Source organism: Zalophus californianus, chromosome 16 (assembly GCF_009762305.2).
Source record: "Zalophus californianus isolate mZalCal1 chromosome 16, mZalCal1.pri.v2, whole genome shotgun sequence".
Lineage (NCBI taxonomy): Eukaryota > Metazoa > Chordata > Mammalia > Carnivora > Otariidae > Zalophus > Zalophus californianus.
In genome coordinates, this window is record NC_045610.1 from 14,930,258 (window position 1) to 14,955,936 (window position 25,679).

Below are 25,679 nucleotides of genomic sequence, written 5' to 3' on the forward strand. Positions count from 1 at the left end.
TTCTCTCTCTCTCAAATAAATAAAATCTTTAAAAAAATAAATAAATAAATAAAATGGGTCTTTTTTTTTTAAAGATTTTATTTATTTGAGAGAGAAAGAGCAAGAGAGGTGGGGTGAAGGGCAGAGGGAGAAGCAGACTCTCCACTGAGCAGGGAGCCTGATGCGAGACTCGAACCTGGGACTCCAGAATTTATGACTGGAGCCAAAGGCAGATGCTTAACCAACTGAGCCACCCAGGTGCCCGGTAAATGTGTCTTTGACATAATGAGAATTACCACTATAACTCATAAACTGATTTTGAAAATGTTTAAAAGAGGAATCCCTCAGGTACTTTTGAACATTGACATTTATTTATCTTTGTTAGGGAGTTACGTTGTCATATTCTTTGCCCATTATTTATTGGAATTTTTTTTCACTTTTTTTTTAAGGCCTTTCTAGCAAGGGTTGTAACTTTTTTTCAATCATTTATATTGAAAATATTTTTATACAGCTTGTCACTTATCTTCCATTATCCAATTTCCATTGGAAATTTCTCAAATACAAATGATTTACAATTTTTTGTAGTCAAATCTTTCCATTTTCCCTTTATGAAATTTGTTTTTATGCTTACAGAAGTCTTCCTAACCTCCAATTAGATGACTAATCATATGTTCTGTATTATTTTACCTTTTGAAAAATTATTATTATTTAAACTTTTATCTGGAATTTATTGTGCTGAATGATGTGAGGTAGAGATCTAACTTAATTTTTCAAAGTAGTTTACAAATGGTCTTAGCATCATTTATCAGATCATTTATTCTATCCTTATTTAAAAGTTAAGCTTTATCATATACTAGCTATAAATATATGCTATACTAGAATCTATATGTGTAGATAGGTAGACGGGCACACTAGCATTTGTTCTCGGCTGTTTTATGTTTGTATATCCTTGAAACACAACTTTACTGTTTGAGTTACTGTAGCTTTTGTCATACGTTTTAATACTACTGATGTGAATTTACACACACCCCTTTTTATATATGGTGCAATATTCCTTTGGCTTTTCCCACCTACATAACACTTCATACAAACTTTAGAATACTTTAAGTCCCATTAACTCCCCTTCCCCCACATTCTCATGGTACTTTTTTTATTGAGATACAGTTAACAAATAACATAATAGTTTCAGGTGTGCAATGTGATTATTCAGTAATATATGCAAAGTGGTCACCATAATGTCCAATTGGCATCCATCACTACATGTAGTCACATATTTTTTTTTCTTGTGATGAGAACTTTTTTTTTTAAATAGGCTCCATACCCAGGTGCCCCTTTGAGAATCATTCTTTTTTTTATTTTTAAAGATTTTATTTATTTATTTGACAGAGAAAGACAGCAAGAGCAGGAACACAAGCAGGGGGAGTGGGAGAGGGAGAAGCAGGCTTCCCGCTGAGCAGGGAGCCTGATGTGGGACTCGATCCCAGGACCCTGGGATCATGACCTGAGCCGAAGGCAGACGCTTAACGACTGAGCCACCCAGGCGCCCGAGAATCATTCTTGACTCTTTCTCTCAGATTCTGCCTTCAGACTCTCAGCAGTCCTATCACTCTATCTTTTTTTTTAAGATTTTTATTTATTTATTTTTGAGAGAGAAACAGAGAGCATGAGTTGGGGGGAGGGGCAGAGGGAGAAGTAGACTCCCCACCGAGCTGGGAACCTGACACGGGACTCGATCCCAGGACCCTGGGACCACGACCTGAGCCAAAGGCAGATGCTTAATGACTGAGCCACCCAGGTGCCCCCTATCACTCTATCTTTAAAATGCATATAGAGGGGCGCCTGGGTGGCTCAGTCGTTAAGCGTCTGCCTGGGTGGTCGTGATCTCAGGGTCATGGGATCTAGCCCTGCATGATCAGTATGGAGTCAGCTTGAGATTTTCTCTCCCTCTCCCTCTGCCCCTCCCGCTCATACTGTCTCTCTCTCTCTCTCTCTAATAAATAAATCTTTAAAAAAAACTCCATGCAGAATCCATTTACAGTAGCACTACCTTGGTCTAAAATGTTCCTTTCTCTTGCTTAGTCTATTACAGTAGGCTTATTCTGACCTTTGCCCCTTCCATCCAGTCACAAAACAGCAACCGGAGTGATCTTTTAAGATGTAAATTGGATTATTTACCACCACTGTTCCAAGCTCCTCCAGAGGGTTCCTCTCACTCAGAAAGAAATATCAAGCCCTGACTGGGGCCTACTTCTTTCTGACCTCATCCCTACCACTTTCCTCGTTGCTTACTCCTCACTGGCCAAACCGGCCTACTCATTCTTGAGTCATGCCAGACAGTCATGCTCTGGGCCTTTGCACTTCTGCTGCATTCACTGCATAGTTTACTTTTTGTGTCATATAGATCTCTATTCAGGAGTCAGCCTTATCAGAAAGTTCTTTACCCATGATCTATAGAAATCAATACTCTACCTCAGGCACTCTCTGTCCCCTACTGGACTTTATTTCTTAGCCCTTACCATCACCTGACAACAGGTTTTTGCTTTTGCTTTGCTTATTTATTGTCTCCTACCAGAATGTAGAAACTTTATTTTTATTTACTGTATTAATCTCTAGTGCTTAGAAAAGTTCCCGGAGAATAGACCCCTTCCCACACCACTAATAAGTATTATTAACCGAACACATGGATGATTTGAAGGAACTCTGCTTCTAGTAGTTTTAGAAAGAAAAACTTGGACACCTCCCTCCTTTTTCCCTTCTTTGCTTATTAGCCTTTTCTGGTTTTTTAGCTCTTGTGTCAAATTTTTAGGCAGAATTATCGAGACACAACAAACACGTAGAATGAGTAATTCAGTAGTTTTAAATGTTCAATTGGATGAGTTTGACAAAAATACACTAGTGTAAACACCACCACAATTGTGATTATGGAACATTTCCATCACTTTTGTATTGATTTTGTTAACCTTATCCAGAAAATCATCCTTTTCTCTAACATCACAATTTTTAATCTCCTTACTAACAAAAAATTAAGACTGTATTGTTATATCCACTTTCCATTGCTAATTTGATTTATGTTCTCCGATTTTTTTCTTAAATTCGTTAGCAATTTGCATTTCTTAGTTTTCAAAAACTAGCTTTTATATTTGTTATTTTGTCATTTTTATTTCTATATTTTTTATTTTTTATTGTTATGTTAATCACCATACATTACATCGTTAGTTTTTGATGTAGTGTTCCATGATTCATTGTTTGTGCATAACACCCAGTGCTCCACGCAGAACGTGCCCTCTTTAATACCATCACCAGGCTAACCCATCCCCCCACCCCCCTCCCCTCTGGAGACCTCTGTTTTTCAGAGTCCATCATCTCTCATGGTTCGTCTCCCCCTCTGACTTACTCCCCTTCATTCTTCCCCTATTTCTATATTTTCTTTTATTTGTCTTAGACGTGGTCTGTTCTACTTTTGTTGAATCTTCTATATTTATCTGTTTTTTATTAGTTTACTTAAAAGTTTTATAGCTTTGAATATGCCATTACTAGTACTTTGGCCACACTTTAATCCATTGAGATGTATACTATTCTACTGATCGTTTCCTATATAGGCTCTGATTATCATTTTGATTTTCTCTTTGATTCTAAAGTTCTTTGGGAGAATTATGTGGGTTTTTTTAAGTTGGATTTCTTAAACTTTGTTGTTTCTACTTCAGGATATTTTTTTAAATTTCTGTGACCCAGTTCATAATACTTTTTTTTCTTTGAGCTTTTATGGATTTTGAGAAGAATGTATTTTTGTAGCATACAGAATTCAGTATATAGCTATTGGATTATCATTTTTAATTACACTATTCTAATTGTATTATTTTTACCCGCTCAATATGTTAAAAAATGAATGGTGGTATTAGTCTACTACTACAATTGCGCTTTTGCTAGTTTCTCCTTGTATTTTAAAGGATTTTGTTTCTGTATTTTTATTTCAGTTCGTTCTTGCCTTGTATCCTACTTTGGTTTTTTTGTTTTGTTTTGGTATTTATCTTTGCCTAATAGATTTTTTTCTTATCTTCCCCTCACCCCCTTTTTTCTAAATCTCATTGCTTTAGGTATGTCTCTTCTAAACCGTATTTACAACATTGCATTACAAAATTATTGAGATGAATTCATATAACATATAAAATTAGCCATTTAAATGAATAATTCCCTGACATTTAGAACATTTACAGTGGGTTGTGCAACCACCACCTCTATATTCATTGCATTTTAATTCCACTTCTTTATCTTTAATTAAAAAAATACTTTAAATTATTTTTCTCCACTTCTCAGGAAGAATTAAACAGGATATAATAGTCTCTCGTTTTAGTTAGGATTACGTTCAGCTGCAAGAAACAGAAAATTCCAAAATACAGTAACAGTAGGGGCGCCTGGGTGGCTCAGTCGTTAAGCGTCTGCCTTCGGCTCAGGTCATGATTCCAGGTCCTGGGATCGAGCCCTGCATCGGGCTCCCTGCTTGGTGGGAAGCCTGCTTCTCCCTCTCCCACTCCCACTGCTTGTATTCCCTCTCTCGCTGTGTCTCTCTCTGTCAAATAAATAAAATCTTTAAAAAAAAAAAAAACCAAAATACAGTAACAGTAATAACAGTAACTTAAATAAGATAGAAGTAGATTTTTCTTTCAAGTGAAAGAAGCTCAGAGCTTTTCTGGTTTGGCACTTCGTGGGTGTCACGGACCAAGGCTCTTTCCATTTTGTTGCTCTGCTGTACATTGTTTTCATTTCCAAAGACCCATAGAGTCTGAGATGGCTGTTGGAATATGATGCCTTTTCATCTGCATACGAGCCTGTGGGAAGTAGAAACAGTTAAAAGAAGGCATGCAAGACTGCCAAGGTTGTTCAGTCGGTTAAGCGTCTGCCTTCGGCTTGGGTCATGATCCTAGAGTCCTGGGATTGAGCCCCACATTGGGCTCCCTGCTCATTGGAGAGCCTGCTTCTCCCTCTCCCTCTGCCTTCTGCTTTCCCTGCTCGTGCTCGCACTCGCTCGCTCTCTCTCTAATAAACAAATAAAATCTTAAAAAAGAAAAAAAAGAAGGAATGGAATTCTAAAAAAAAAAAAAAAATTTAAAGATGCCTCTCCCTTTAAGTACCTGAGAGTTCATACACACTTCTAATTCTTTTGGCCAGAACTGAGTCACATGGCCAAACCTAGCTGCAAGGTAAACTGGGAAATACTTTTATTCTAGGCAGTCATATGCATAGCTAAAAATCAAGAGTTCTGTTACAGAGGAAGAGTAGGAGAACAGATCATGGAAAACAGCTTGCGGGTTCTGTCACACCTCCCCATGCATAAATGTAGGACTTCCTGTATCCCACTTCTCTCACCACTCCTCCATTCCCTCGTTTTTATAGGTGTCAGTGAGAGTTTTAGATAATAGCAGCTATTTATTTAGACTTACATTGTGCCAGTATTTAATCTTCATAATAGTCTTACCTGGGGTAAGCACTGCTATATCACCGTTTTACAGATAAAGAAACTGAGACTCCGATTAGGCACTTTACCTAAGGTCACACATCTGTAATTCAAACCTGTGCTGTGGTGTCCAGATTAACCACTTTATACTCTCAACCCTATTATCATTAAATGTTTTTATACTGTGTGTACATTGTGTATCATCTCTTTAAAGAATAATTTTTAACATTGGTAGTATTTTTAGAATCCTGTTACCATTGCTAATACAGAATGAACTATCTTTTACTTTTTGCTTTTTGCCATTTGTTTTTTAAAACAATGTATCTTAACATAACAATAAAAAATTTAAAAAACCAAAACAAATGATGTAATATATGGTGATTAACATAACAATAAAAAATTAAAACAAACAAACAAAAAAAAACAATGTATCTACTTTTGCTCTTCGGTTTTTTTTTGTTGTTGAATTTTTTTTTTTTTTCTGGTAAAGGTTTTATTTATTTGACAGAGAAAGACAGCGAGAGAAGGAACACAAGCAGGGGGAGTGGGAGAGGGAGAATCAGGCTTCTGCCGAGGAGGGAGCCCGATGCGGGGCTCGATCCCAGGACCCTGAGATCATGACCTGAGCCGAAGGCAGACGCTTAACAACTGAGCCACCCAGGCCTTTTCAAACATACAAGAGAAGTAAAGAGAATAGTATAATGAATCACCATGTAGCTTGAGCAGGTGTCAACATTTTGCCAATCTTTTTTTCAATCATTTTCCTTGTCCCCCTGCCAGATTTTTATTCTTGGAGGTTTTAAATCAAACCCCATTCATCATATTGAAAATACTTCAGTAGATGTCACTAACTTGTAAAGCTTTTTTCCCTAACATGACCTCATAACATTATTATACATATCAAAGTGAATAATTTGTAAATATCATATAGTCCATTTTCAAATTCTCCAGATTATCTCAAAAATGCCATTTTGCTGGCTAGAATCAAAAACATAAGAAACAGCAAGTTTTGGTGAGGATGTGGAAAAAAAGGAACCCTCATGCACTGTTGGTAGGAATGCAAACTGGTGCAACCACTCTGGAAAACAATATGGAAGCCCCTCAAAAAATTAAAAAATAGAACTACCACAGGATCCAGTAATTCTACTCCTGGGTATTTACCCAAAGAATATGAAAACACTAGGGGCACCTGGGTGGCTCAGTCGTTAAGCGTCTGCCTTCGGCTCAGGTCATGATCCCAGGGTCCTGGGATCGAGCCCCACATCGGGCTCCTTCCTCTGCGGGAAGCCTGCTTCTCCCTCTCCCACTCCCCCTGCTTGTGTTCCAGCTCTCACTGTGTCTCTCTCTGTCAAATAAATAAATAAAATCTTTAAAAAAAATATGAAAACACTAATTCAAAAAGATATGTGCACCCCTGTGTTTATGGCAGCATTATTTACAGTAGCCAAATTATGGAAGCAGCCCAGTGTCCATTGATAGATGAATGGATAGATAAAGAAGAGGTAGTATGTGTGTGTATGCATACACACACACACATACAATGGAATATTTCTCAGCCATAAAAAAGAATGAAATTTTACCGTTTACAGCAACATGGATCAATCTAGAGGATAAGTGATATAAGTCAGAGAAAGACAAATACCATATGATTTCACCCATGTGGAATTTAAAAAACAGAAAAAGCAAAGAAAATGAGACAAATAAAAAAAACCAGACTATTAACTATAGAGAACAAACTGGTGGTTACCAGAAGGAAGGTGGGTGAGGGCATGGGTGAAATAGGCGATGGGGATTAAGAGTACATTTATCACGATGAGCACTGAGAAATATAGAGAATTGTTAAATCACTATATTATACACCTGAAGTTAATATAACACTCTATGTTAACTATGCCAGAATTAAATTTTTTTAATGCCATTTCACAATGGCTTCATTAGAATTCAGATCTGATAAGCAAGCTCCATACTTTGTTTTTGATTGATATGATATCAAGGTCCTTTTAATGTATAATAGTTTCCCCTCCTCCCTTGTTTTACTTTTTTGTTGTTTTTATTATGCACTACATTAATACACTGCATAACCTTCTAGAAGAATTAGATGAACATAACCGAGTTATTTTTCATCAGTCAAGAAAATGCTTCCTTAATCAATAATTTTCTCCAAACCCTTTGACACATAGTAATGATTAACTTCAGAGACTGCACCTATCTCTTCCCATCAAATTCCACTGATATGGATAATGGGCAGCCCTTTTTTCCTTGCTCATTAGTGAACCTGGGGTGTGCACACTGGCTGTGCTGGGGTGACCAAGCACATGGCCAAGATGCCGATCCAGGGCAGAATCTCAAATCCTTCCCAAGTCCCTTTTTTAAATGCCATTTAATGCTATTTGTTGAAGATATTCTTGATTTCTTTTTAAACAGTGTTCTTGAGTTTTTACTAGTATCTTGTTTTACTGGGATACATATTTAAGTAGTATTTTTTTCGAAAGAAAAATGTTTTATTATCTTTCTAAGTCTTAGTTTATCTGAGAATGTTTTTTCTTTTGCTCTTCTCCACACATGGCTAACTAGTGTTCGGGCAGAAAAGTCTGAAGCCAGTTGGATTTGGTGGGGGGGGTGGTTAATGTGTATAGGATTATTTTTTCCCTCATTATCCTTGGAAATTAAAGACTGAACCAAGATACATCTCGCAAATGTCTGATAGGTGTCCTTTCATTCTGTGCCAAAGACAGGCATTACTAATTGATCATGGCACTCTTTCCCACTGAACACAAATGAAGCCCCAGATTCCTTAAAACAAAAAACAAAACACTTTTTTTGCCATCACTAATGAAGGTGTTGGTCTCTTACTAAGTTTTTTATTTTTTTATTTTTTTTTTTTTAAGGTTTTATTTTATTTTGACAGAGAGAGACACACAGCAAGAGAGGAAACACAAGCAGGGGAAGTGGGAGAGGGAGAAGCAGGCTTCCCGCGGAGCAGGGAGCCCAATGCGGGGCTCGATCCCAAGACCCAGGGATCATGACCTGAGCCAAAGGCAGTCGCTTAACGACTGAGCCACCCAGGCACCCCTCTTACTAAGTTTTTTAACATGCACTCAATGTTCAGGCTTTAAATCTTTCAGGAGAGTTTCTCTCTCTTTTTTAATCCTTTTGTTTCTCATTTTTTGAAATCATTGCTCTTCTCCTGTCTGTCTTGATCTCTCTGAAGTATCTTTTATTTTTTTTTAAAGATTTTATTTATTTATTTGAGAGAGAGAATGGGAGAGAGAGAGCACATGAGAAGGGGAGGGGCAGAGGGAGAAGCAGACTCCCCGCCGAGCAGGGAGCCTGATGTGGGACGCGATCCCGGGACTCCAGGATCATGACCTGAGCCAAAAGCAGTTGCTTAACCAGCTGAGTCACCCAGGCACCCCTCTGAAGTATCTTTTTAAAGATTAGGGATCTGGGGCCACCTGGGTGGCTCAGTTGGTTAAGCGACTGCCTTCGGCTCAGGTCATGATCCTGGAGTCCCAGGATCGAGTCCCACATCGGGCTCCCTGCTTAGCAGGGAGTCTGCTTCTTCCTCTGACCCTCCCCCCTCTTGTGCTCTCTCTCTCTCTCTCTCTCTCTCTCTCTCTCTCTCTCTCTCATTCTCTCTCTCAAATAAATAAATAAAATCTTTAAAAAAAAAAATAAAGATTAGGGATCTGGAGTGCCTGTGTGGCTCAGTCGGTTGAGCATCGACTCTTGGTTTCAGCTCAGGTCATGGTCTCATGGGTCCTGGGATAGAGCCTGCATCAGGCTCTGCGCTCAGCGCAGAGTCCGCTTGAGATTCTCACTCTCCCTCTGCCCCTCCCACTCATGTGCTCTCTCTGTCTTCTAAAATAAATAAATATTTTTTTAAAATTAAAAACTAAAGATTAGGGATCTGTCTCCACATTTCTTTACTTAATTTTCATCTCTGTTTTTAATTGTGTTGTAGAAGAAACTCAAGCAAGTGTTCTGTTTCACTGTTTTTGGTTTTCTGTTATTCTTAACTGCTACTGACTGCCTTACGTGTAGTCTTTCCTAATCATTTTCTCATTTAACTGCCTAATTTAATTTGAAATACAATTTAGTATGTGTGTTTTTTTTACCTTTTTTACTGAGCTTTAACTTTCATAAAGTAATGTACACTACTCTTAAGTTTAAGCTCAATACATTTTTATGTGTGCTTGTATTCATGCTAACTGCCACCCAGATCAAGATACAGAATATTTCTGTGGGACGTCTGGGTGGCACAGTCAGTTAAGCATCCGACTCTTGGTTTTGGCTCAGGTCATGATCTCAGGATGATGAGATCAAGCCCCACATCAAGCTCCACACTCAGCATGGAGTCGGCTTGAGGTTCTCTCTCTGCCTCTCCCTCTGCCCCTCCCACTAATACTCTCTCTCTCCCTCTCTCTCAAATAAATAGATCTTTGGGGGAAAAAAGATACAGAGTATTTCTGGCATCCCAGTAGTTTCCTTTATGCCCCCCCTTACTTATACTCTCCCTCACACAGGTAACCATTATTCTCACCTCACTATCAGTTCGTTTTGCCTGTTTTTGAACTGTATATAAACGGACTCATATAGTACATACCCTGTGTGTCTGGCTTCTTTTGTTCAACACAGCCTATGAGATTCATCCCTGTTGCTGCATGTAAGTAGTTCATTCTTCATGATTGCTGTGTAGTATTTTTTTGTATGAATACACCACAATTTGTTTATTCTACTATTGATGAAAATGTGTTTATTTTACCAGTCTTGGCTATTATGACTAAAGCTACCATGAACATTTTTATGGTCTTTTGGTAGACTTATGCTCTTATTTCTCCTTGATATGAACCTAGGAATGGGATTGTTAGGTCATAAGGTAGGTGTATGTTACTTCAATAGATACTGCCAAACAGATTTCCGTCATGGTTATACCAATCTGCATGACCATCTACAGTGTATGAGAGTTTTGGCATCTTGGCAATACTTGGTTTGGTTTGGTTTGGTTAAATTTAATTAGCCAACATATATATCATTAGTTTCAGATGTAGTGTTCAGCAATCCATCAGTTGCATATAACATCCAGTGCTCATCACATCATGTGCCCTCCTTAGTTCCCATCAGTCAATTACCCCATCCCCCTACCCACCTCCCCTCCACAACCCTCAGTTTGTTTCCTGTAGTTAGGAGTCTCTCATGGTTTTTCTCCCTCTCTGATTACTTCCCATTCAGTTTTCCCTCCCTTCCCCTATGATCCTCTGTGCTGTTTCTTATATTCCACATATGAGTGAAACCATATGATAATTGTCTTTCTCCGATTGACGTATTTTGCTCAGCATAATACCCTCCAGTTCCATCCATGTGAAGTAAATAGTAAGATTTCATCCTTTCTGGGTGCCTGGGTGGCTCAGATGGTTAAGTGTCTGCCTTCGGCTCAGGTCATGATCCCAGGGTCCTGGGATTGAGCCCCAGGTCAGGCTCCCTGCTTAGTGGGGAGCCTCCTTCTCCCTCTGCCTCTCTCTCTGTGTCTCTCATGAATGAATGAATAAAATCTTTAAAAAAAAAAAAGATTTCATCCTTTCTGATGGCTGAGTAATATTCCATTGTGTGTATGTACCACATCTTCTTTATCCATTCCTCTGTTGATGGACATCTGGGCTCTTTCTACTGTTTGGCTATTGTGGACATTGCTGCTATAAACACTGGGGTGCAAGTGCCCCTTCAGATCACTGCATTTGTATCTTTGGAGTAAATACCTAATAGTGCAATTGCTGGGTTATAGGGTAGCTCTATTTTTTAACTTCTTGAGATACCTCCATACTGTTTTCCAGAGTGGCTGTACCAGCTTGCATTCTGAACAACAGTGTAAGAGGGTTCCCCTTTCTCCGCATCCTCACCAACATTTATTGTTTCCTGTCTTGTTAATTTTAGCCATTCTGACTGGTGTGAGGTAGTATCTCATTGTGGTTTCGATTTGTATTTCCCTGATGCCAAGTAATGTGGAGCATTTTTTCGTAACACTTGACTTTGATTTTGGTTATCATTTTACCCATTCTGGTGGGTGTGAAGAAGTATCTCATTGCAATTTTAATTTGCATTTTCCTCATGAATAATAATGTTAAGTACCTTTTCTTCTGCTGTAGGCCATTTGGATATCTTCTTCTATGGAGTGCCTATTCCTGACTTTTTTTTCCCTGGGGTGGTTTGTCTTTTTTCTTACTGATTTGCAGAATTATTTTTTTAGTCTGAATATTAAGATCTATGTTGGATGTATATATTGAAAATATCTTCTCTCAGTCTGTGGCTCACATTTTTACTCTTGGTGTCTTTTGATGAAAACAAGTTCTTAATTTCAATGAAGTCATTTTTTTTTTCTTTTATGGTTAGTGCTTTTTGTGTCCTATTTAAGCAATGTTTGCCTACTCAAGGGGCACCTGGGTGTCTGTCAGTTAAGCATCCCCTTTTGAAAGAGAGTGCATGCACTCTTGTCTTTCAAAAAAAAAAAAAAAAGAAATGTTTGCCTATTCCAAGATCATGAATATATTCTGTATTTTCTTTTAGAAGTTATTTCACCTTTCACATTTAGGTCTGTAGTCCATCTCATATTTTTAAGGCATGAGGTAGAGGCAAGGTGAATTTTTTTCCAGATATCCAGTTGCTCCAGCACCATTTATTGGAAGTTCCATTTTCCCCATTGAACTGCAGTGGTGTCTTATCATAAGTTGGGTGATGGTATATATTTGGGTCTTTTTCTCACTTTCTGTTCTGTCCCAGTGGTCTTTTTATCTGTCCTTGTGCAATTACTATTAAATCTTAATTAGTACTGGGGCGCCTGGATGGCTCAGTTGTTAAGCATCTGCCTTCGTTCGGTTCAGGTCATGATCTCAGAGTCCTGGGATCGAGGCCCGCATCGGGCTCCCTGCTCAGCAGGAAGACTGCTTCTCCCTCTCCCACTCCCCCTGGTTGTGTTCCCTCTCTTGCTGTGTCTCTCTCTGTCAAATAAATAAATAAAATATTTTTTTAAAAATCTTAATTAGTATTAATTTTAAAAGTTTCCAAAATTTTCAGTGACTCTCCTAGAGAGGTACTTACTTACTCCTTAGATTTGTATCCTTCTGTTCACTTGTAATACCTTTTTTTTTAAGTAATCTCTACACCCAACGTGGGGCTTGAACTCACAAACCCCAGGATTAAGAGTCATATGCTCCACCAGTGGAGCCAGCCAGGCACCCCCAACTATACCTTTTCATATGTTTGGTGATTTTTTTTTTCATACTTATTGGGGCAGTCTCTATTTGTTCATATTGCAAACTTTGATGGGTCTCTGTTAAGATTTTCAGGTTCAAGAGCAGGCACCTGGGTGGCTCAGTCAGTTGAGCATCCAGCTCTTGATTCTGGCTTATGTCATGATCTCAGGGTCGTAAGATCGAACCCCTCATTGGGCTTCACACTCATCAGGGAGTCTGCTCCATATTTTCTCCTTCTTCCTCTGCCCCCTCCCCTGTTCATGCTCTCTTTCTCTTTCTCTCTCTCTCAAATAAATAACTAAATCTTTTTAAAAGATTTTCAGGTGCTGGGGTGCCTTGGTGGCTCAGTTGGTTAAACGTCTGCCTTCAGCTCAAGTCGTGATCCCGAGATCCTGGGATTGAGTCCCTCATCGGGCTCCTTGCTCAGCGGGGAGTCTGCTTTTCTCTCTCCCTCTCCCTCTGTGTGTGCTCGCACTCTCTCTCTCTAGCTCTCACTCTCTCTCAAATAAAAAATAAAATCTTTAAAAAATAAATAAAAGATTTTCAGGTGCAGATAAAAGGAAAAGAGAAGCAGTTGCTGATGTCAAACTCTGCTAAAGGAGAAAGGAAACCAGAGCTAGAAGTAGTTACAGCAAAGAGCTAAATCCTTGTTTTTTGTAGTAGACCAGTTTTCTCCACTTAGGTTTTTGTTTTGGGTCATTGCTTCTTTTAGAAGCCAACCTCAGCTTTGTCTTTTCTCTGCCTCATGTGGCCACCCACACCAATTATAAGCCAGCAAGTGCTAAGTTTCTTCTGATACCCTGGCAGGATCCAGTTGTGCCCTTCTGAGAGTCCTGTGGCCCACCGTGGCGCTTGTCCTAGTTGCTCCAAGATCAGGGCATTAGGGGGGCCCTGCTGCTAAGGTCTCATCTGTGTACTTACCAAACAGGCAGAGGATTGAACATCAGTTACGCTTTTCCTCATTCCAGTCCCATCTGCAGTTTGTCTTGCAGAAAATTCCTCATAGTTTCTGGTATGTGGTTGCCTAGGTCTGATATATGCATTTCAGTGGAAAACTGGAAGGATGGACAATATAGTTAGAAACATGCACTTAAAGCCATTCTAATTAGAAACCAGGGCTAGTTTTGTTTTTTTTTTTAATGAGTTTCTGGCCTTCCAAGTTGAATATTTTGAAAGTCATGTTCATTTTATTAAGGTGAGCATTGTTCTTAAAATATACTTGCATGGATTTATATGTGTCTTAATACTTCATAACAAGTAGCTGTACTCCTCTCCTGTAAAACTCAGGAAGAAGCAGTCCAATGATTGATGAAGATGTCCCCTAAGTCTTTCTGTGTTGGTCTCAGCTCTGCAGCTTGGTATATCCCCCACGCCCCTAGCCTGAATATGAGGAGCACAAAGGTTCAGTAGGCTACACTGAGAAAGATGAAGGCAATGTCAGAAATCCAGAATGGGGTGGGAATGGTTGTTTTGAAACTCAGGAGTTTCAGACGATCTGCCTGTGTGCCTTTATTTGATAAGAGTTCCATGTGGATCTTTTGCCAGCTGGGTAGGAGACACCAGCCTTGGCATTAGGGCTAAGCCAGAATTTTGTGTACTTGTGGAGAGAGCCCTTGCCCAAGCCAGCTCATGAAGACGCAGCTGGGGAGCAAGGACTATTTCCTATATTTGCTGTAACTCTAGTGCTGGTTATAATTCTCAGGAATTGGTATGTAAATAACACACATCTAGAGGCTTGGGGCTCATTACACCTGGCTTTTTTTGTTTATTTGTTTTGCTTTTTAATGTAGCAAAAGTATGTAGATTTACTAAGTTTTATTTGTTTTATGCTCTATGGTGAAAAAAAGGCACAGAAGTTTTTAAATTTTTACATTGTAATTCAAATACAAGAATCAGAACTGACCCTCCAGTGATATTTTTTGAAGAAGAAAGTGGTAATAGGAAATTTAGGAAGACCCTATACTTCAACTGTAAAGATACCTTCTTTCTCCAAGAATTAGTCCTGATTAGGGTTCAGACCCACTAATACAGAGTGGGAGAGGGTAAATCACAACTAAAGACCTTGGCACTTCTATAAGAAATTTAAATAACAGGCAGACATATAGAGAGTCAAAAATATGTGCTTGGTGCCAGCTAAACCACAGAGAAGATACTGCATTTGTGGTCCAGGGAAGTTAAATATTTGTGGTCAGCTTAAAATTCAACATAAAACTCTCATCTGTGATGGAAATTATCCAGAAACTGCATGGAGGGCGTGCAAGTTGCATAAATTCTCAAAGGCTTCTCTCATGCGGCCGGGCTAGAAGAGCCTGTTCTCCTTTCTTTACCCCGTGTGTCTAGCAAGCCCTTCTAAGGCTGTCTCTGCTTTGTGGCTCACCACTTCACGTCTGCTGTAATGGCACTTTTTCCGGGAGCCTTTCCCTGTTCATCTTTTATAAAATAGCAGTACCCTCGCCACCCTGTTACTCTCTGTCCCTCTTACCCTACTTATTGTTTTCATAGGACTTCTCACTACTTGTCCTGTGTTTATTTGCTTATTTGTTTCTGAGTCTCACAAGAACATGAGGCTCCGTGACAGCAGGAACATTGTTTTATCCACTCCTCTATTCCTTACACCTTGAATAAGGCCTGCCACACATAGCAGGTGCCTGTTATTTATTGAATGAATTCAGTGGAATACCTTAAAATATTTTTAGAAGTATAGTCTAGGGAGCAAAAAACTTAGTAGAGGGTACCTTTACACAGTAAAACCTCAGACTGTGAAATCAGCCTGAAACACCTCAACTGTCTTACTTTCTGTTCAGTGGTAGCTGCATATTGTCCCTCACAGCGAGACTAGTACTTGCAAGCAGTGCCTGAGCCTTCGGATGTACAAGGTACCTCTTGCCATAACATCTGGGTTACACTTAAAGATGGAATTAACACGTTTTAACTTTCACAGTAAAAAATGTTAGTTTTCCTGGCCTTCACATTTGTTGAAGACCGTCCTGACGTTGATTACTGTGGTAAAAGTAAGCTAGAGAAAATACTGTTAAGAAAATGTTAAGAGAAAATGCATTTTATAGTACTGTATACCGTATTTATTGAAAAAAATCTGCATATACATGGACCTGTATAGTTAAGAGTCAACTGTAGTTTGTGATTGTTTGCATGTCTTCCTATGTGTGTGCTTCAGAAATAGCGCCCTTTCTGGGCAGCACGCAGACTGGAGCACATGTATATGCCTCTCCTATTCTTTCGTGATATGTAAATGCAGCCTCATCTGCCCAACCTTTGTGTCATTTGAGACCAGGTCTGGTGGAGGGGTCTCTTGTTGCTGACCACTCCCAGGCCTGATGGATTTGAGTAACAAACAGGATTTTTCTCCAATCTGCTTTGTTTTGCTTCCTTTTCTAGGTTTTTCAGTCCTCCCAACAGAAAAACTCTGTTGCAATAAACTCATTCGGTTTTCTGGATGTGTTCCAGAACTTTATTGTTGATGATCTTTAGCATTTTTTTTAAAGATTTTATTTATTTATTTGAGAGAGAGAATGAGATAGAGAGAGCATGAGAGGGGGGAGGGTCAGAGGGAGACGCAGACTCCCCGCTGAGCAGGGAGCCCCGATGCGGGACTCTATCCCAGGACTCCAGGATCATGACCTGAGCCGAAGGCAGTTGCTTAACCAACTGAGCCACCCAGGTGCCCCTGATCTTTAGCATTTGATACGAAATTTGTTTCACAAATGATGTTGATGATCTCTAAAAATGCTGTTAAGTTTAAAAAAATGGCAAACTATATCATCATTGATATAAATATATTTATAAAAGGTATAGGGAGAGCCCACAGTTAATCATATATGGCAGTGTATGCATAAATATCTCCGAAGCACACCCCGGAAATTGGCAACAGGGCTGGGGAACAGAGGGTCTAGAAATCAGAAGATTTCGTTTTTTAAAATTCAGCATTTTGTACTGTTTGTTTGTATTTGCCATGTGCCATGTGTTTAAAGTACACATTACTAAGCAACTTCAGTTTGGCCTGATACTAGAAGCCGAGGTGCCACCATATCTTCAGTGCCTCCTAGAAGATGCTCTTTTTTTTTTTTTTTAAGATTTTATTTATTTATTTGACACAGAGAGACACAGCGAGAGAGGGAACATAAGCAGGAGGAGTGGGAGAGGGAGGAGCAGGCTTCCCGCCGAGCAGGGAACCCAATGCAGGGCTCGATCCCAGGACCCTGGGACCATGACCTGAACCGAAGGCAGATGCTTAACGACTGAGCCACCCAGGCGCCCCTCTTTTTCTTTTTTTTTCTAAAGATTTTATTTACTTGACAGAGAGAAAGAACAAGCACAAGCAGGGGGAGGGGCAGAGGGAGAGAGAGAAACAAGACTCCCTGCCGAGCAGGGAGCCCAACTTGGGGCTTCATCCCAGGATGCTGGGATCATGACCTGAACCGAAGGCAAACACTAACTGACTGAGCCACCCACGCACCCCTAGAAGATACTGTTATTGAACTTCTTTTCTACTTTATCAGCAGCAAGAGTGGCTTTAGTTTAATTTTAAAAAAGTTCAGGCTGTGTGGGGGCTTCTCTAGTATAGGCTGGTACAGAAATTTTGTCTGTCTTACCAGTATGAAGCACTGAAACTATACTTCAAAGTACAGTTGACCCTTGAATACCATGGGGCTTGAGGGTGCTGATCCCCCTGCGCAGTTGGAAATATGCCTAAAATTCTTGGCTCCCCCAAAACTTAACTACAAATAGCCACTTTTGACCGGAAGCCTTACCAATAACATAAAGAGTTGATTAATACATATTTTGTATGTTATATGTATTATATACTGTACTTTTTAAATAAAGTAAGCTGAAGGGAAAAAATGTTAAGGAAATCATAAGGAATGGAAAATACATTTACAGCACTGTACTGTATTTATCGAAAAAAATCTGCGTACAAGTGGACCCGTGCAGTTCAGACCCGAGCTGTTCAAGGGTCAGCTGTAGTCTCTGACTGTCTGCATGTCTTTCTATGTGTGCTTTAGAAATAGCGTAAGCAGCATTCATAGTTACTGGCTTGCTATCTTCAAGCCTGTTCTTAGTCCAGTGACTTGGAAATATTTAATAAAAAAACAGAAATGTATTCTGACAGCAGCTTTTTGGATTATTTTGCAAATCCCGTGAAGATATACTACATAGGCTTGGTGATCAGAAATGGATCAGATGAGATACCATCAATTCTAAGGATTTTTGCCAGAATGACCTGTAGAAAAATAAAGCTCCCTGAATTAGATGAAAGTCATAGTCTTCATTATGTTCTGTTTTGGTTGTAAGAAATTTCCATAGAAGTTATTTATTTTGTCTGGGCTTGAGTTTACTCTCTGTAAAATGGGGGTGACAGTAGTCCGTCCCTTCATAATATCTCATTAAGGATTAAATGAGATAACGTAAGTGAAAATGCCTAGATTTTAAAAATAAAAGTCTCCCTCAATTTATATGTTCTTCATAGTGAGTGGAGGGGCAGTTAAGCAGACTCCACATGAATAATGAGTCACAATTCAGTCCCACACCAGATTCCCATATCCCTTGCAGATCACCTTGCGGTTGCTGTTGCTGTTTTCTCTAATTCAGAGTAAAGATTCCCTCCGAACCCTACAGTGGCTCCATTTTCTGCCCTTCAGCTGTCACCATTATCCTGTGGCTTTGGATGCAGAAAACCTGTCAGATTTACCTCCTAAGCCTAGGATTCAGGTAGTTTTTCCGAAGGCAAGGCAGGTATTCTTAACAGTTACATTATCCCAGGATTCTCCTATAATGGAAACCCTCAAGTGAGGGTTTGGGAGCCCTTCAGAGAACAGCAAAAACACTTTGGAAGTAAAATGCTGTCCTGGGCATTCCAGCGCTGCCCATGCTGGCCGCCTTCCGGCACCATTCCTTTCTGCAATCCCACCCTGCTCTCAGTCCTGGCACAGAGTCTCACGAACATGCCACCTGCCTTTCTCTCTCTCTGGCCCCATCCTTTGGCTGCTCAGTTTATTTTTTCCACATCCTCACCCTCTTCCAGTTCCAAGCTAAATAACCCTCACAGATGGCTTGTTCCATCAGAGCTGTTTAAGAACACAGGACAGTGAACTGAGGTCCTGAAGGAGCTGCCAAAGCCCAAGGCTGCCCTCCCTATGGAGGTCCAAGACAGCTTTGTCATCAGCTCCCTAGAAGTCCGTGGACAGCGAGCAGAAAAGCTGGCAGGTTGGGTGGTGGAGTATCTCTTTAACAGTATAATCCTCTAGAAGCTAGCAACTAGTTCTCACTTAGATTTACAAGTCAGAACCTGGAGCCGGATACATTGCATACTCCATTTTCCACAGAAGACAGAGCACTTTGTAGTTGGCATTTCTCCCCAACTTTTTTACAGCATGGAAACCCAACAGGAAATGGCAGTCCCATTTGTGTTTTGGATCGTGGTTTGAGTCCTTGCTGAATCTCTTTGTGAACTCCTGGAGAGGTCTAGACCCCTGCCCTGCCTGACCTGGAGGGCAGTATTCCCAGCTGTCAGCACATCCTTGGGAAGAGGGTGAACTTCAGACGCCTATTAGAAATCCTGCAGATGAGAGGAGACCCAGAATTTCACTATTTCTTTCCTGTCAGCAAGGACATGTAAGTTTCCTGTCTGCCTTGTCATCAGCTTTGGAACACTTTTCTCCTACATCCCCTCATGCATGCTGTGGTCTGTAAGCTTCTGCCCCCATTCATTATCCCAGCACTCTCCTTCCCTCTGTCATAATCAGATGGGTCTGGTTAATTTTGCCCTCATGACAAGACGGCCTTTTCCTCGTCCTCACAGTTATTCCTGTGGGACTTAAAGTCTCTCTGATCATGGTCTTCCTCTCTTTCCCTTCCTTCTCACTCCCCTCTCTGACTGTACCCTTTGTAAGTAGGTTCCTCTGAGGTCACTGAGGAAGGGCAATCTGTGCCATTTGCCACTCTAGGAGTCTCTTTTTCCTCAGTAAGCAGAGTTCCCTTGAGAGACCCCTTCCCTTCCTCTACTAAAAGCCATGTAATGGGGCAGAGAACAATGGCATGTGTGGAGTGGTCTAGCTAGACAAAGGGAAGTTCCCTCTCAGCCACAGAGAGCAGACAGTTAAGGAAGCTTCCTCTGGAAAGAGACAAGGAAAGACAAAATTCTGTGACAGGGAAGTACTCCCTGAGACCTCAGTCAGGAATCAGCATCTCCTCCCTAAGCCTGATCTTTCTACCGAGAACTGAACAATTGTTCTTTCCCTTCTCTGCCTTCGTATCTTGCTCCAAGATCAAGAGTTGCCAGATGAACAACACACCCTGTTGCTCGCACAGTAGAAGTTTCTCAGATTAACGGATTTGGGGAGCCTTTAGGGTGCCAGGAAGACGGGGGTAACTTTGATTTCCTTTTTCTCATCCCCATGCTCCCTGGTGAACTTTCCTCTTTATAGTACATCCAGAGTTCAAGACTGTACTGCAGAGAACTTTCTGGGGACACTCATACATAGGTCTTGGCATCCAGCAGTGACGAGTTTCGCATATTCATTCAGTTCATCAACTGATCAGCTAAGGTCTTGCCCATACTGTGTCCAGAGAAATGAAATTAATCTGAATGTTAGAACTCCTTTTAGGACAGATACTCTGAGAAATTTTAAATTTCAGTATGTTGGGGCGCCTGGGTGGCGCAGTCAGTTAAGCATCTGCCTTCAGCTCATGATCCCAGGGTCCTGGAGTCAAGCCCCACATCAGGCTCTCTGCGTAGCGGGGAGTCTGCTTCTCCCTCTGCCTCTGCTGCTCCCCCTGCTTGTGCTCTCTCTCACTCACTCTCTCTCTCAAATAAATAAATAAATCTTTTTAAAAAAAATTCAGTATCTTTGTTCTTGCCCATACTTAGCCAGGCATCCATTTGGTTTGTGTTTACCTGAATACAAATTCCTCAGAACTGTGTATTTTGTCCTGGGGTTGGGCCTTTGGGCTGCTGCTGAGTGGGGGTGGGGGAGGGGTATGAAAAGAACTTGAAGTAAGTCCCTTTCTCCAAAAGTAGCATTGCCTTCCTTGGAGGCTAAAAAGTATAATGAGCACAGACTTTGGAGTTAGACAAATTTGAGCTTCAGTTTCCTCTTCCTCTTTCTGTCTCAAAGGATTACTATGATAGTCAAATGAAATAACATAATGCCTGGCAACCAGCAGTTACCACTTCATCTCCACCACAGCTTTCCCAGTAAAATGGGATATTTCAGCCACTGAGAAGCTGTGACCAGTGAAAACTGCAGAGGAAGTAAAATGCTGACTTGTTCTACATACTGCTATCCTGAACCTCCTTAATGCGCTTCTTGCACACTCATGAGTTTTTGTTTCTAGAATGTGCCCTGCCCTGAGTTTGTATTCTGATCTCCAGAGACCACTCCTCACCTCTTTGCCCCTTGGCTTTTTTTAAGGGGCCCTTCTTGTCTTTGAATCTGGTGAGAAGTTAGCCAGAAAGCTTGCCCTCAGCCTCCTATGGGGCAGGCATACAGTTTTGGCTCAGTCCCTCCAAGTGGCCTGGAGGGAGCTCCAGGCTGTCGGAGATGGCCATGGGAAAGAAATGGCTCACAAAAAGATCACGGTGTGTGAGCCAGCAGCTCCCCACTGCCTGCTGGAGCACGCTCAGTAAGGCCGCTGACAGGAGTCTTCAGAACACTAAACAGGTGATTAAAACATCAGTATAAGTCTTTCCAAACTTTACAGAAAGCCAAAAACTTAGTTTGGACACCAACAGAAATTTTCCGCTCTGGAGCTTTATAAACTGGTCTGCTGTTTCTTCCTCTGCTCTGTGGCCAGAGGGGAGCTCTGTGCTAATGATTCCATAAAACCCTCCAAGTCCTCCTGAGTGGCTTATCAGATGAGAAGAACTGATACCACCTTTTTCCATCATGAATTGTCTCTAGCCTCTCACTTTAGTTCAGATTCTGAATCTTTAGCCCTTCTCAGAAGGCCAAGCCCCGCTCTTGGCACTGTCCCCTGTGACAAGAGCTGAACTGCAGTATCAAGGTCAGTGGCAGAACTGTCTTTCCTCTCCTCCTTTCCAAGATGACTGCCCAGAATCATAGAAACCTTTAAGGATGGAAAGAGACCTTCAGAATCATCTGCATTTTACAAACAAGGTTCAGTAACTTGCTCAAGATCACATGAGTTAGGAAAGCATGCTCTCCTAGACCCTGCTCTCCCCCCACCTGTGGCACGTCAGCCGCCTGCGGGAAAGAGTACCACGCCCAAAGGAGGTCAGTCTTCAGGCCCTAAGCAACAGGAGACTGCCCGGTTTGAACTTCTGTACTAAATCAGACCTTTCCCCTTGTGGGGGCTGTGGGAGTCTCTGCCTGAAGCACAGGTAAATGCTCTGGATTCATTGAGAGCTATGGGCAGTGCAACACTGATTAAGAGCAGAGGCACATGGATGGAGGGATGGGGGAAATAGGTGATGGGGATTAAAGAGGACACTTACCATGATGAGCACTGAATAATATATAGTATTGTTGGATTACTGTATTGTACACCTGAAACTAATATAGCACTGTGTGTTAACTATAATGGAATTAAAGTTAAAAACTTAATTTAAAAAAGAGCAGAAGCACATTCCAGCTGCTGCATTTACTAGCTGTATGACCTTGAGCAAGTTACTTCTCTGTGCCTTAATTTCCTCATCTGTAAAATTGAGATAATGACAGCACCTACTACGTAAAGCTGTGGGGATGAGATGAGTTGGTGCATGTCAAGTATTTGGCACAGTGCCCGGCATGTAGCAGCCATTCACTAAGTGTTAGCTCTCGCTGGTAAGGAGGAGTGAAGCACACAGCAGGTTCTGTTGTTATGCCTAAAGCCCTGTGACAGAAAGCTCTCCCAAGAAGTGGCTCAGTGAGGTGGCATGAATACTAGGCTAAGAAGTCCTTGCATCTGGCTTCAGATCTCACTAAATTTACTCAAGTTTGTTTCCTCTTATCTATTATCATTACCTAAATGTAATAGTAACTGCTTCATAGGGTACTGAGGATAGCCAGACCCTAAAAGTGCCATGGAAAACGTAACATGGGATTTTTTTGTTGCATTATGAAGAATGGACTAAAATTGTGACTACCTTCACCTAGTCTTCCAGCCTTTAAAGGACTTGATTCTCAAGCTTCATTGTTCATAAGTACCTGGAACACTTGCTTAGAGTGCACATTCCAAGGCCCTAGCCCTAGCAACACTTATTTAGTCCAAAGTGAATCCAGGAGTCTGCATTTTTAACAAGCTCAGTATGTGATTCCAATGCAGGTGGTTTTTTAAAATGCTTTTTACTGTTGGGGCACCTGGGTGGCTCAGTCAGTTGAGTGCCTGCCTTCAGCTCGGGTTATGATCCTGGGGTCCTGGGATTGAGCCCCACATGGGGCTCCCTGCTCAGCATGGAGCCTGCTTCTCCCTCTTCCTCTGACCCCACTCATGCTTGCTGTCTCTCTCTAGTGCTCTCTCTAATTTTTTAAAAAATGCTTTTTAGTGTTTAGAGGCTTAGAAAAGGGAACGATTATTTCTTGAATTTCTTCTGTGTCCCAGACATTTACCTTACTTATACCTTATCTCAAACTGTGGATGGACTTTAGTTAGTTAACTTTAGTTAGCCAAGGTTGTCTTATATCCAGCTGTGAAGCATGGGCCACACATAAGATTCAGGTCTCTAGATATAGAACCTGAAAATAAGACTTAATGTGGCCTTTCTACCTCAGCCCTAATCTCAAGAGAGTTTCTGTGTGCCATATTTTTAATATGCCATGGGGAGTCTCGAGATATGGCTGCAGTTTTTTCTCAGAGCATGATATTGGTGCTTTGAAGAACATGTCTTACCTCTTGCTGAGGTGTGCTATGCGTTGCCCTGGGGCAAGAGCCTCCAGTTAAGACAAGTCAAAACGTGCCCAGAGTTTGGCTTGTTGTGGTATCTTATTTCAAACCCAAAACTCTGTAGGCAGCCTGTCAAAAGAGAGCACCTGTCCCTTACTGAGCCCACACCTCCATGGGGAGCACCACCCAAAGCAGAAGGTAGCATCTTTGAGTCTGTCCAGAGTGTCTTTGTTGCACAACACAAGGAGCATGATTCACATACTGTACAGTGTGGCTGGCTCCCCTCCACAATCATGTCATCCGTGTTGTCCATGGACCCAGTGCATGTCAGATGCTGCAGATAGATTTTTCTTTAAATATACACATACTTAGGTGTGTGTTTGTGTGTTTATACAAATAACAGTGCCTACCCTCAAGAATCTTACTTAGGAGAGAAAACAGGACAGATTAATGGGAGAAAAATACTGAGAAGCATAAACAAATCAACATCAAATTTATGGATGTCATGAATTTGAGAAGGAATGCATTCTCAGGTGACAAATTTAGGATGCAAATAGAACTTGATAAGCTACAATGAAAGAAGTAAATAACAAGATGAAATCAGATAGGAATAAATGTGAAATCTTACCTTATCCAAAAAGTCAGCTGCACATAGCAAGCAGCATGCAGTACAATAATAAATAAACAGGTTTTTTTATGTAGTACGTGGAGGCCTCAGTGAAGGACTGTTTAAAAGGGAATAGTAAGGGGGCACCTGGGTGGCTCAGCCATTAAGCATCTGCCTTCGGCTCAGGTCAGGGTCCCAGGATCCTGGGATCGAGCCCCACATCGGGCTCCCTGCTCGGCAGGAAGCCTGCTTCTCTCTCTCCCACTCTCCCTGCTTGTGTTTCCTCTCTCGCTGTGTCTCTCTGTGTCAAATAAATAAAATCTTTAAAACAAAATAAATAAAAGGGAATAGTAGGGGCACCTGGGTGGCTCAGTCAGTTAAGCATCTGCCCCCAGCTCAGGTCATGATCCGAGGGTCCTGGGATCGAGCCCCTAGTTGGGCTCCCTGCTCAATGGGGAGTCTCCTTCTCCCTCTCCCTCTGTGCTCTCTCTCGCTCTCAAGTAAATAAATAAAACCTTTTTTTTTTCTTTAAGGGAGAATAGTGGAGGGGCCCCTGGGTGGCTCAGTTGGTTGAGCGTCCGACTCTTGGTTTTGGCTCAGGTCATGATCTCGGGGTCATGAGACTGAGCCCTGCATCAGGCTTCGTGTTCAGGGGGTGGGGGGTGGGGATCTGCTTGAGATTCTCTCTCTCCCTCTGCCCCTCCCTCCTCTCTCAAATAAATAAATCTTAAAAAAAAAGAAAGGAAGGGGGCGCCTGGGTGGCTCAGTCGTTAAGCATCTGCCTTCGGCTCAGGTCATGGTCCCAGGGTCCTGGGATCGAGCCCCGCATCGGGCTCCCCGCTCCGCGGGAAGCCTGCTTCTCCCTCTCCCACTCCCCCTGCTTGTGTTCCCTCTCTCGCTGTGTCTCTCTCTGTCAAATAAATAAATAAAATCTTAAAAAAAAAAAAAAGAAAGGAAGAAAGGATGCCTGGGTGGCTCAGTCAGTTAAGCATCTGCCTTCGGCTGGTCATGATCCCCGGGGTCCTGGGATGGAGCCCTGATTCAGCCTCTCTGCTCAGCGGGGAGCCTGCTTCTCCCTCTCCCACTACCTGCTGCTCCCCCTGCCTGTGCTCTCTGTCTCCCTCTGTCAAATAAATAAAATCTTTTTAAAAAATTAATAAAATAAAATTTAAAAAGGGAATAGTGGAGGGCTTGCACTTAGTGCAGGGAGATATTATTTAGCCATTTATGTGAAAACAATTTGGGGATTTGTTGATTAAAAAGTTCACAATGTGGGGGCACCTGGGTAGCTCAGTCAGTTAAGTGTCCTACTCTTGGTTTCAGCTCAGGTCTTGATCTCAGGGTCGTGAGATCAAGCCCCCACATCAGGCTCCATGATTAGTGTGTAGTCTGCTTGAGATTTTCTCTCCCTCTCTGTCTGCCCCTCTCCTGCTTGCCGTCTCTTTCTTTCATATAAGTAAATCTCTGAGGGGGGGAAGCTCACAATGTGTCCTTATTACAAAGTGGTGAACAATAAAAACAGTACAGTTTTGGCCTCAATTCAGAGAACTGAGGT

The 25,679-nt window shown here is 41.3% G+C and overlaps 1 protein-coding gene across 6 annotated transcripts in view; it reads left to right on the forward strand.

Moving 5' to 3' along the window:
- Positions 1-25,679, forward strand: part of SMG6 (SMG6 nonsense mediated mRNA decay factor) — a 228,349-nt gene that overhangs the window by 169,976 nt on the left and 32,694 nt on the right. Inside the window, exon 14 of one of the 6 annotated variants that reach the window (XM_027624852.1) lies at positions 19,067-19,164. The exons of the other annotated variants lie outside the window; for them this stretch is intronic. Coding sequence (XP_027480653.1) covers positions 19,067-19,132 — 66 coding nt within the window. The 3' untranslated portion in view covers positions 19,133-19,164. Of the gene's footprint in view, positions 1-19,066; positions 19,165-25,679 lie in introns of those variants that run through there. 6 annotated transcript variants of the gene reach the window in all.